Below are 12,627 nucleotides of genomic sequence, written 5' to 3'. Positions count from 1 at the left end.
GTAATTAAAGAATTTGTACTATATTTTACATAAAACAAAAACCCCACCATAAATAAACTTTTAATTGTGTGCAAATTGAATAAATGCATCTATTTTTATTTGCAGTATTTTTAATGATAACATGAGATATATTTTGGATTCATTATTATTTATGGGATACCGATTTTTTGTGGAACGTATGTGTTATGGCCATGGTAAACCATAAATTTAAATGCTCAATGAGGTGTCAATTTTCTATAGACATATGTTTGCAGACTTTGGCCAATCCAAGATATCAAATATATATGTTGTGTACAAGATGTAAGTTTGTACAAATTATAATATATTCATATCTATACAAAATCTTTGTGAGGTCTTATAATGTTTTTATATCAATGCTCAGTATTAAACTGTATCACGAAGTTGTGAAAAATTAACAGAAATATGCGGAGCAAAAGACTGTGTGCTTGCATCATCCATTTTTGTTCAGGAGGTCATAAAAACTGATAACTTGTACAAAAATTCTGTACAAATTATAATTTGTACAAACCTACATCTTGTACACAACATATATATTTGATATCTTGGATTGGCCAAAGTCTGCAAACATATGTCTCTAAACAAGAAAATTGTTTTCCACAAAAGACCATGAATCCACAGTATTTAAGATATGGTACAGATAATTTAATCTCACTGTGACTTTAAACTGAATATGTGTGCAGCTTGTAGTGTTCGTGCTTAGTTGTGTTGGGTGAGATTTGACAATCGTGACAGGATTTTTACAATAATACGCATGGTTTGTTTATCAGAGATTTTAGTAACGTTCTGCTATAGTTCTATAATTCAGGTAGCAATTTTCAAATGACCTCTAAAACAATTATACTGAATTCTTCCAAGGTTTCTAAGAAAATCTGTTGGATGATTTTTTAAATGAACTGCTTATATCTACAGTAAAACCTGTGAAACTAAACTCTTGTACCTGTCTTCTACAAAATCTTCATTCTCAATAGTGCCTTGATCATGGTTCCATCTACCGGTACACTGTTTCACTGTACATGTACTTCCTTTTAGATTATCAAATTGACGGTTATTTTTCAACCTTGAGTTAATGTATTTGAAATGCTTAAAGTTATTGCTTTGCTAATGCTTACTTCTTTTAAAGAGCTTGCTAAAATTGCTAAGTTCAAGATTCTTGTCTTGAATTTTTTTTTTTTTTTTTATTTGAAATCTAATTGATACATTGGCTGAATATAGGAAAAACAATGTAATAATCTCATGTTAATTAGTTGAAAGATTACTGTAGATATATTCTGGGGTTGTTATTTGTGGGATTTAAATGCATAAACTTTTTGTATATTGTAAAAGGAGTATGTTCGGTAATGTCCTAAAATGGCCCCCTTTTTTAGCTTAAATTTCAAATTCGGATTTATTAACAAATATCACAATAAACTATAGCTAATACAGTGACTAGATAGGAAATAAGCCATTTTGTTGAAAATTTTACGCTACTGCGTTTCATTATGATGTCACAAATTGTACTCATATTGATTTTCACGAAAAATCAATGAAAATGGGTAAATTTCCATAGATTATTGTACAGGAAACATAGAGCGCATACGTTGACAACAAAGATCTTTTAAAATAATGTTTGTGAAAACATTTAACATGTCTTATTTGAATATTAAGTTTGTCAATGCCTGCGCTCTATGTTTCCTGGTCCTTAATTTGGTTGAAATCCAGCTGATTTTGTCAAATTTCACGAAAGTCCCTTATCTTGACCTTTTTGGGATCTAATAATCCACGTGTTAGAATTAAACTTTGACAAAAACAGTTGTGTTTAACTTTCTCACATGTCTTTAAGGTAAATTAGAATATTTATTGTCTTGGAACTATGAACTTTATAATTCAGGCCAAATACGGCCCTTACCGAACTTACTCCTTTGTGCATCTTCAACAAATTAGCAGATATATAAGTAAAAAAAACAAACTGCTCTGAAATTTACATTCTTGATATATGACTATATGAATTTTTCCTTGTTCAAGGATAACATAGAAAATTTTGAAAAACAAAAAGTCGATGATAATTCTGGTTTATACAGGCCTGCATAAAGCAACACTAGGAATTTTTACAGGTACAGCCTTGACCTACTTTGACTCAATTGACAGTGACAATAAAAGAATAACAATGAAATATTGTATGCATGAAAAATTGCAGAAATTTTACGATTATATTAAGAATTTTTAAATGTTAATTCAATACCCTGAAGTACAAAAGTTTTAAATTGCAGTTTATCATTTTATTGATTTGTTTGACAATATTACATAAAAACTATCCAAGATTCTTTACATTTGATTGTGAACCATCTTACCTTCAATAACTTTGTCTTTGATACTGGAGTAAAATCAATTCTTGATATTTTTAATGAACAATTTGTTAATTATTATAAAAAGTAACTAATACTTTTGTGAATTTTTAACAAATAACATATTTTTTGTATTTTTCAGAGGGAGCAGAGTCTTGTTCGATTTTTTATCACAAAGAAAGTGAAATATGTGTGGAACACAAATTCTCAGGAATTTGAGAAGGCAAAGTTAGTTTGTACACAGTTTTTTTGCATTCAGTTTAATTAAGAGCGATTTGAAAAAACGACTTTACAAGACAATTTGGATTTACCATTTGGTAGTTCAAATTTATAATTTCTCTGCAGATTCAATGTAGATGGTATTAAGGTTTACCTCTTGTCCATCCATAACACCTGTATGTGCCAAAATTGGTTTCTGTTCTCTTACTTTAGTGTGCCTCAACAAAAATGTTATATAACTTATACACAATGCTTATTACCACAAAACTTCGATCAAAATCGAACTTGGGTGTCAATCATCACTATTCCTGCCCCTTTATAAGTTTATATGCAAACAGGGGCAATATCTGTGTCCCATGGATACACTTTCCATTTATTAGAGTTATGTTCCTTAAAGACACTGAAGGGAAATGGTTGTATGCTATCTGCTGTTGTCTTTCTTAAGGTCACAAGTCCTTTTAATTGAGACATATGGATTGCAAGGTTGCCAGCCAAACCCCCAAGTTCCAAGGTTGTATTTGACCATGTTAAAGTCAAGCACATGAAATCTTTATAATATTTATATTTCATTTGAGTTCAAAACTAAATTATATAAGAGAAAGTGCCAGTTATACCATCTCTTAGCTTTAAACTGGAATAAGTAGACTTTAGGTCTTTTAATGTTCTTTTTTCTCACAGGACCTTATCAAAATTTGTGCCTAGCTTTTTTATTTGGATATCTTTATCAGATTAAAATAGGGTGTATTGAAACAATTATGTATAGTTTTATAAATACCCCTTCAAAATGTTTGTAATTTGACAACAACTATTTTGCATGACTGTCATGTTTGGTAAATTATCTGCATTTCTATGATAATTAGGAACTTTTGATTGAAGATGGATTTTTTTCTTATGTCTATTGTAACTCTCCACTTTTTATTTAACAGGGGATTAGACCATTCAACAAGATGCTCATACTTCCACGAAGCTTTGGGACTTAGTCACTTAGAACAATCTCAAAGGTAAGTTCCTTATAGTACAGTAATACACAATGCCCAATCAGATTAAAATACAGATCCTGTCAATGCTTTGCTTACAAAGATCTACAAGCTAGCAGTTTAACCAATGAAACCTCTGTCTCTAAATTTTTGAAGGTATATCTCATTACATTGAAACATGAAGACCCCAACAAATCATCAAAACAGAGAGTAGAAAGGTGAATTTTCAGATTTTTGTAAGTGAAGCTGTGACAAAGGATCTGTATTTTGATCAGATGGTACAATGGTTTCAGAACATTTTATTTTTGCATTTTAATCAGCATCTATGCATTTCAGATTCAGTAGAAAATTATCAGTCTGGTATCTTTGATGTGTTATTTTTTTTCAAACAAAATATATATGAGACTGCATAATCAGTCTTAAGTTAAAATGTAATCTTTAGGTACTACATTAAATGAAATATAAAATTGAGAATGGAAATGGGGAATATTTCAAAGAGACAACAACCTGACCAAAGAGCAGACAATGCAACATGCCTTGATGTTAACAAGAAGCTTTTTAGTTATGATTCTTAGGAGGGGGTGATTTTATGACATACTTTATATCCTATTTTTATTTTTTACAGGAGAAATGTATATGGCAGTAATTCTATTCAAATCCATGTGACACCTATAATTACATTACTCTTCAAAGAGGTAAGATTTAAAAAAAAACAACAAAACAGAAAAATTTCAAGGTCATCCAACATGAAATAACTTCAAGTTCATATATCATAACATTTAAACAATTTTGAGTTTAAATGTACTGTAATTTATATACATAGGGGAAAAAGTAATAACACAAATAAAATAAAGTAGATCAGTGCAATAAAATGCATTAGAATATATTACAACTTATGGCAATTTTTTTCTCTAAAAGATATTCATGTACCTGTAGTTATTGTTGCGTGGGAGGATTTAAAGCTTACAATTTTGTTAATGGATTTGTTGTATCATATACTTCAGACCCCATGTCTTTCTTTTCAAAGTTATTATATAAAATAAATTCAAAATCTGCAAAATATCATAGTTTGCGCTTTCCAGTAGATAAGATATGAATAAGATGTACATAAATAAGATAAGATAAAATGATCTCAGATAATTTGTTTAAATTACAAATTTCAAACAGTCTATGTTTTAACCTTCTAACATTTTTACATGTAAGTTGGTCCATCTTTGACCTTTTATTACATATCATATATCTGTCCCAGATAATATTTATGAATTTAAAGTGATTAAACCGGAATAGACCAGATTTCTCTTTTTTATGAATTAAATGCAAACATGCACAGAATTTTATGTGGTAATTTATATACAGTTGTAAAATGAAATTTATATTTATATTTATATACAAAGATATTTACAGTTACCTGTGTAGAAAGAATTATATATATACACAGTATGTTTATCATATCGTCTTTTAAAATGTCATAAAAAAAATTCACAATCATATATTTTATTTTAAGATCACCTATCCAGATAACTAGATCTTTATACACAATGTTTACAAATTTTGGAGGTATATAGGAATCCATTAGTCCTTGTATACATCCATCCATGCATCAAGGAGAGAGAATAAAATTGCAAAAGGGGGTATCGTCTTGTGAATTCCTACACAGTTTTATTTAATCATAGATAATTATTAATAAAACCTCTACTGAACAGTCAGAGCAGATGGGATAAAATTTTGTTCCTTAAATTGTTTTTTTTTAAATTTTTTATTCAGATGTATCTGAAAGTTCACTTTCTCATTTTAAAACTATACTTTGAAGATTGTTTTTATAAGAAACGTTTAAGGTCATTTAAACAAAATATGAACAAACTGTTTCTGTGTTGTATTTTTAAAGAGTTACTTGTTGCTGTCATAGTAGTTGGTTAGACTATGAAGTTCTATGATTGGTTTATTTTCATTATTACCTATTATTGTGGAATAAGGTAGTTGGTTAGAATATGAAGTTCTATGATTGGTTTATTTTCATTATTACCTATTATTGTGGAATAAGGGAAAATTGTGGTTTGGTGGATAGTTGATTTTGTGGATTTGCCAAAGTCCACATAGAAGTCTTTAGAAAAATAATTTTTTTTGAACATTTAAGTTTGTGTTTCAACAGTACCTCTAAAATCCATGAAAATTAGTACCCCAAGAATAGTAATAATAACAGTTTTTGGTCCTCTGATTGTAAGAAACATTAGTACTGTAACTTAAAGCTTATGCACAAGGACATTTTTACCATTAAAAAATATATGCAAATATGTTATTGAATAATTTAAATTTTGTAGGTGTTGTCGCCATTCTACATTTTCCAGTTATTTAGTTGCTGTCTATGGTTCGCGGATGAATACTATTATTATGCCTCAGCTATTGTCCTCATGTCGGTCATATCCATAACAGTCACTGTTTATCAGACCAGACAGGTAAGTTTGAGGTCATTATTATCAGTCAAAGGGGATAGGTGTTGAATAGTTTGGTTGTTCTCTATGGTATGCTGATGAATACTATTATTATGCCTCTGCTATTGTCCTCACACGGTCATATTCATTACCGTCACTACTATACAGACCAGACAGGTAAGTTTGAGGTCATTATTATTAGTGGTAGAGGAGAGAGGTGTTGACTAGTTCTGAATTTTCTGTAGAACACTGGTTAATACTATTATTATGCCTCGACTATCATCTCTGTATCTTTCATATCCATAACATTCACCATAATACAGACCAGACAGGTAAGTTTGATGTCATCATCATCATCATAAGTGATTTTGGAAAGGTGTGGAATTTTCTGCAGATAACCAATTTTAACAATAAATAAGCATCCACAATCCTCCTTATGTCTGTCATATATATAACAGTCACCATTATACAGACCAGACAGGTAAGTTTGAGGTCATCATTATCAGTCAAAGGGGAGAGGTGTTGCATTGTTGAGTAGCTCTGTATGGTACTCAATGAATACTATTATCATGTCTTTTAAATTACAAAGAAATTGCTTCTCTTAGGAATTTCATATAGGAATAGGAGTCTTATTTTACAATGAGAAGGCTATAACTTTGTTATGCATTTTTACTTGTAGCTTCTTTATTTCTATTTGACAGAGATGTTCCTATTTCTTTTAACCATCTGAGTAAGATAGTCTGTTTAGAAAAAATTAAAACATTTAAATGTCTAGAATCAAGTACTCTCTTAACTTAAGTGAAGACTGTAAGATGTGTGTATCTTACTTAAATGATTCTTTGATAATGTGACACAAATGTCGTAATATCATGCACATCTTGCTCAGTAATGTAATCTTCATTCTAAAAGTGAATGCAGTATTCAATCAATATATTATTTTTGTTTTCAGATGCAAAGAGCTTTGAGAAACACCATTCATTCCTCCAGTATAGTTACTGTTTGTAGAGGAGGTGATGGTGAGTATATTGTTGATGCTACTTTAAAGTTCCATCTGACAAATGTGGCCAAGTTCACACCTAGTACAATCACTTGCTCTAATCTAATATTGAAAATGTGCAAAAGTTAGATTTCAATTTGGATGAACAACAATTCCTTGAATACCGCATCTTTTAAATGTTATTGATTTGTGCTGCTTATGGTTTGTTGAGAAATGTCTTTGAACTTAAAAAATGTTTATAATATGGAATATAGGAATGAACAAGAGAAGAACATATTATGTATTAATAAGGTAAATTATTTAAGTTGGTTGAGCAGAATGATAGCAGGATTGTCTTCCTTTTCCTTGTTTTATATTCCAGTCAGTAACATAAAATTTTAAACTCAGCATCCCCTTCATTTTACTAGAATGGTGACTGAGTCACTTAATACAATGACATTCTTTATTTTTATATCAGATTGAGCTTTGGGGATTTCTCAAGAGCAAAAAAAACATGTTTTTTTTATTGAATGGATACATCCATAATTGGAAAAACAGGGAAATGAATCCCAGTAATGCTTGAGATGGATGGTTTAAAAAAATAAAAATGTTGGTAGTGGAAAATATGTTTGATTTCTATTTGGAAAGTTTTTATATTTTCTATATTCTGTATCTAAAACAATTTAAATAAAAACTGTACATTTTTTGCAGAATATATTGAAATCTCCTCTGAAGATCTGGTCCCTGGTGATGTTATAGAAATACCTAGATATGGGTGTATCATGCAATGTGATGCTGTATTAGTGGCTGGGAATTGTATTGTCAATGAAAGTATGCTGACAGGTAGGAATTGTTGCAGGGTTCTAATGTTTACTTGAGAGTGAAGAGTTATTGATATTTCTAATAAAAAGAGAGAGGCCAAAGATACCGAAGAGATTAATCAAACTCATTAAATGAAATTACAATAACTTGGCAAAAACAAAACACCACCAAAAGACAAACAAAAACAATCATAGAAACTAAAGACTGAGCAACACCAACCCCACAACACCAAGTTACCTCAGTGCTTCAGAAGGGTAAGCAAATGTTAATATTGTTATTAATAAAAACATGTTTCACACATTAAAGCTTCTTCTTTGTGGTGCTAATTTCTATAAAGCCCAAAATGGCTGTGCCGTAATGTTGGCTTTTGACTTCAAAATAAAAGAAACCACATGTATACACTATTGTTGATGTGAGTTCTAAATTTTTACATTTTTGGATTCCCTGAGAAGATCGTTTTTTCATATTTAGATGCATATCTCAATGAAATGATAAAATGTTTTTTTTACATTTTTACAGGTGAAAGTGTTCCAGTTACAAAGACACCATTACCAAATCCTAAAATGTCTAAATCTCAAGAAGATATTTTTTTCCAAATTAAGGAACATTCCCGTCATGTTTTGTTTTGTGGAACTCATATCATCCAGACTCGTTACTATGGAACCCACAAAGTTAGAGCTGTTGTCTTGAGAACAGGTATATTGCATTTGTTGAATTTTACAATCCTCCATGGGCATCATCAGATGGAATGATGTCTAGTTATAAAAACATTTTCACAGTGAACTAATTTGTCTAAATGCTTTATGTCATACATTTTACATATCTTCTTTAGAGGGGCGTAAAGGGGGGGTATCTGCATGGAAGAACCCGAAATAAAGTTGCCATTTCACGATGAACGAACAATTAAATATGTCTTGCACGTTGATCTTTTTACCGATTTCACGAAACATGGTGAATAACGAACCTTTTTCACGGCTGCACGTGAAATAAAAATGGCAAAACACGTTGCACGAAAATAACCCTTTACCACCCTCTCTTTACCTTCTGTCATACTGATATAATCAATTGAATTTTTATTATGAATTAAAAAGATTTAAAAAAATGTCAGTTATGCAAAGAGTTGATCTAAAAATGAATTGGGAGAAAATTTGAATTCAATTACTTATTTTTACCTTTATTGGACTGATAATAAATTTTAATTTTCTTGAGTTATCTCCCTGTATTATATTCCAGTTATTATTTTGTTGTTGTTCTTGGTATGCTGATGGATTACTGAAATACATATAATAACTTAATTTAAAAAGACTTATTTGGGACACCATTTTTTTGTATATATCATTTTTAATCAAAATCTTTATCCCTTAAGAGGTTTCTGCTTATATAAAAAAAAAAAACGAAACTGCTTCATCACATTGTTACTTATGGCTTAAAATAATAAAAAACCCTGCTTTCAGATCATATTTACAGTTATATAAATATTTGATAAAAATGGTTACTGTGTATTCGTTATTATTCGTTGGATACATATTTTTCGTGGATTTTGTGTTTACAGATAAACCACAAAACCAGGTCTTCAACAAGTTACAAATTGTCCTATTGATTTTATGCAGACTTCTCAAAACCACAAAATTATAAATCCATGAAAAATGCAAGTTTTCCTCAACCCATGAAAATTGGTACCAAGGAAAATAAATGAATCCACAGTAATGTGAATATTCATTTCTTATTAGGTTTTACAACAGCTAAAGGAGAACTGGTAAGATCCATCATGTATCCTAAACCAGTAGACTTCAAGTTTAACAGAGATACATATATATTTGTTGGAGCACTGGCAGCCATTGCTGGTATAGGATTTATCTATACTATTGTATTGATGGTAAGATATCCATAGAGTTGAGTGACAAATTAATATAAGTGGGGGCCCACTGACTGCCTAAGGTGGGGCTCACTCCAGTCATGCTTCAGTGATTCCTTATATAATTAACAATATTTTCCCACAAAATGAGGGGCCCAGGCTCCCTGCCCCCTAAATCAGCCTCTGTTTATATAACAATTGCTCAAGTGTAATCGTGTATCACAATGATGTCATGTTGAAATTGACATATTTGACCAAATGTGGTCATTTTGAACACAGTTTTTGGACAAAAAAGAAATGTGTAACAACTTTACTCAAAAAGATATTAACATACTTTAGCTAACATCTTTATTCTCAGATCTGCAGTGACATCACAACATGTAACTGACCAATCAATGATTAGCATTTGTGTTATGTAAACAATGTTGAGAGGTGATGCGGCTAAGAATCCTCTAGATTTTCCATAGACTTCAATGCAAATTAATTTAATTGATATATATTGACACCAGTTGAATCTAGTAATTTTACCCACTTAATATTGTTAAAGACACTATATAACATCTCCATTTTGATTTTTATCATACTATATCCTCTGGTTAAAAAATAATTAGCAATATAAATAATCAGTTATCACCTTCAAATAGATACACTATGTAGCAAAATGTCTTTTTGGTTAAAGATTATGTTTGTATCTTAATGGTAGTGACAAAATCTTAAATTGAGGCTAATTTGGTAGTTTTTGCAGTGTTCTGCTAGATTTAAGAAGTTTGATATATAAGACTTGCAAATATGTTAAACAAAATTCAATATTAAGAATAAATGTACTGATATTTGTCAGATTAATGTCTAATAAACTTCTGTTATTTGATAGATTATAATACTTTTTGATTTTTCAATTCAAGATGCCAAAAAAGTTCAATATCTTTTGGTAAGATGTTTTTCATTTTTTTTACATATCTCTTATAGACAGTAAAAGTTATGGCTAAGTTTTTTTATTTCATCTGTATTTTTTACATTCAGGTACAAGCAGGAGAACATCCATCAGACATTATAATTCGTTCCCTTGACTTGATAACAATAGCAGTGCCACCTGCTTTGCCAGCAGCACTCACCATTGGGATTGTGTTTGCTCAGTACAGATTGAAGAAACAACTGGTATACTGCATTAGTCCTAGAAGTATCAATGTCAGTGGCAGTATTAATACTTTCTGTTTTGACAAGGTGAGTTGGTGTTTAGTGTTGCTTGCAAGTTTTCTTGAGATTACAAAGATCCATGATTTGATACATTTTGATTATGTTGCTAAAAATGAAAAAAATCTTCAATGAATAGCACCTAATGAAAGTTTACCTACTTGTCATTTTTAACCTGAACATTGCTAATTGTTGACAATAAAAATGTGGTGGCATTAAATTTCAAGAATTCAATAGATATGAAAAAAAGTTCTACAATTGTCTCCCTTCCAACCAAATCACCATCTTACAATAAAGTCTTATCCAAAGGCTAGTACTGCTTGAACTGTGAAATTCTAAAATAATTTATTTGTTGTAAGTGCTTTTATAGAAAAGCATGTTTTTGCTGTTGTAAAGTTTCCTGTTTTTTATGTGTCCAATAAGTCTTTGCAAAACTACTACTATTCAGTAGCAATTTCTCAGATTATTTGCATATTTCAGGGTTTTTATTGTATGCTTTAACTTTGAAATGTCTAAATTTGTGGAATATTTGCATTACATTATGTATAACGTTATGTTTTTTAAACTGCAAAACCCATAAAGTTGATACCACATTTCTTATAGTATATTTCCTAGAGATTGAATTAGAAAGAACTTTTTTCAGACTGGTACCCTCACAGAAGATGGTTTGGATATGCATAGTGTTGTTCCAGTGGAAAATGACAAGTAAGTCACTTTAGTGTTAACATTGGAAAGATATAGTATTTATTTTAATTCATTAATCTGTAACATGAATTTTGATTTATAAAGACAAAAAGGGGAGACAACTATCTATATACTCTCTTTAATAAACAAATTTGAATTAAGAGTTATTGCTGCTAACATTTCTCTGAGAAAGCAATTCTATGGTTAGTAAAATTTGACAGAATTTATATATTAAACTACAAAACTCAGAAAGAAAATCTTTTCACAATTACATCTTACATTTTATGTTTATTCTGTCTATTCTTCAAATACAGTTTGGACAAGGAGTACACTGACTTAAGTAAAGTAGACAATGACAGTTTTATATCTGCCATGGCAACCTGCCATTCTTTGACTCGGATAGAGGGTGTTCTAAGTGGTGACCCATTAGATCTGATCATGTTTGAAGCTACAGGATGGGAACTTATCGAGGAAGGGGAAGACTCATCCAAGTTTGACATGATTGCACCAACTATAGTCAGGCCAAAATCTGATGAATCAAGATCCTTTGACCAACACTTTAAGGTAAAGATTTTCAGACACAGGAAAAAGTACAAGTTCTCCAAAACTGCTAAATATTGCCATTTATTTAATATTCATTTTTTTCAAAGTCTGATTATTGTAATGCCATGAAAGAAATTTCATGCATATTGGAGTTTGTGTATTTGCCAAAGTCTACATAGTAGAAAATAGAAAATTTATACTTTTTTTAATCTTTTTAATTTGTGGTTCACGAACACATACATTAGCTCACAATAATTGGATCCCCTTGAAAAATGATGAATCCACAGTACGACTTTGTTTTATGAAGCTCAATACAAATGTATAAGGGCAAGGTTTCTCATTGTTTCATTCATTTATTTACAGCCATTACAGAAAGAGATTGGAATTATTCGTCAGTTTACATTCTCCTCCAGCCTACAAAGAATGTCTGTGATAGTGAGAATGTTAGGATCACAACATTTTGATCTGTTTGCCAAGGGAGCCCCAGAGAAAATAATTCAACTGTCTAAACCTGATACAGGTAAGTCAACTTACTTTAGTTGGAATGGGGAAGCCTATTTTTTCAAGTCATTTGTATTTACAGGGAAGG

General features: G+C 30.5%; 1 protein-coding gene across 5 annotated transcripts in view; it reads left to right on the top strand.

Moving 5' to 3' along the window:
* Nucleotides 1-12,627, top strand: part of LOC139501235 (polyamine-transporting ATPase 13A3-like) — a 60,455-nt gene that overhangs the window by 23,375 nt on the left and 24,453 nt on the right. For all 5 annotated transcript variants that reach the window (XM_071290235.1, XM_071290234.1, XM_071290236.1 and 2 more), the window contains exons 6-17: nt 2,485-2,570; nt 3,488-3,562; nt 4,164-4,233; nt 5,857-5,991; nt 6,917-6,983; nt 7,655-7,786; nt 8,285-8,461; nt 9,496-9,641; nt 10,641-10,841; nt 11,455-11,516; nt 11,810-12,059; nt 12,402-12,558. In XM_071290235.1, the coding sequence (XP_071146336.1) occupies nt 2,485-2,570; nt 3,488-3,562; nt 4,164-4,233; nt 5,857-5,991; nt 6,917-6,983; nt 7,655-7,786; nt 8,285-8,461; nt 9,496-9,641; nt 10,641-10,841; nt 11,455-11,516; nt 11,810-12,059; nt 12,402-12,558 (1,558 nt within the window). The remainder of the gene's footprint in view (nt 1-2,484; nt 2,571-3,487; nt 3,563-4,163; nt 4,234-5,856; nt 5,992-6,916; nt 6,984-7,654; nt 7,787-8,284; nt 8,462-9,495; nt 9,642-10,640; nt 10,842-11,454; nt 11,517-11,809; nt 12,060-12,401; nt 12,559-12,627) is intronic.

The sequence above is a fragment of the Mytilus edulis genome, chromosome 13 (genome assembly GCF_963676685.1).
Source record: "Mytilus edulis chromosome 13, xbMytEdul2.2, whole genome shotgun sequence".
Lineage (NCBI taxonomy): Eukaryota > Metazoa > Mollusca > Bivalvia > Mytilida > Mytilidae > Mytilus > Mytilus edulis.
This window is presented reverse-complemented; position numbering and strand designations above follow the sequence as displayed.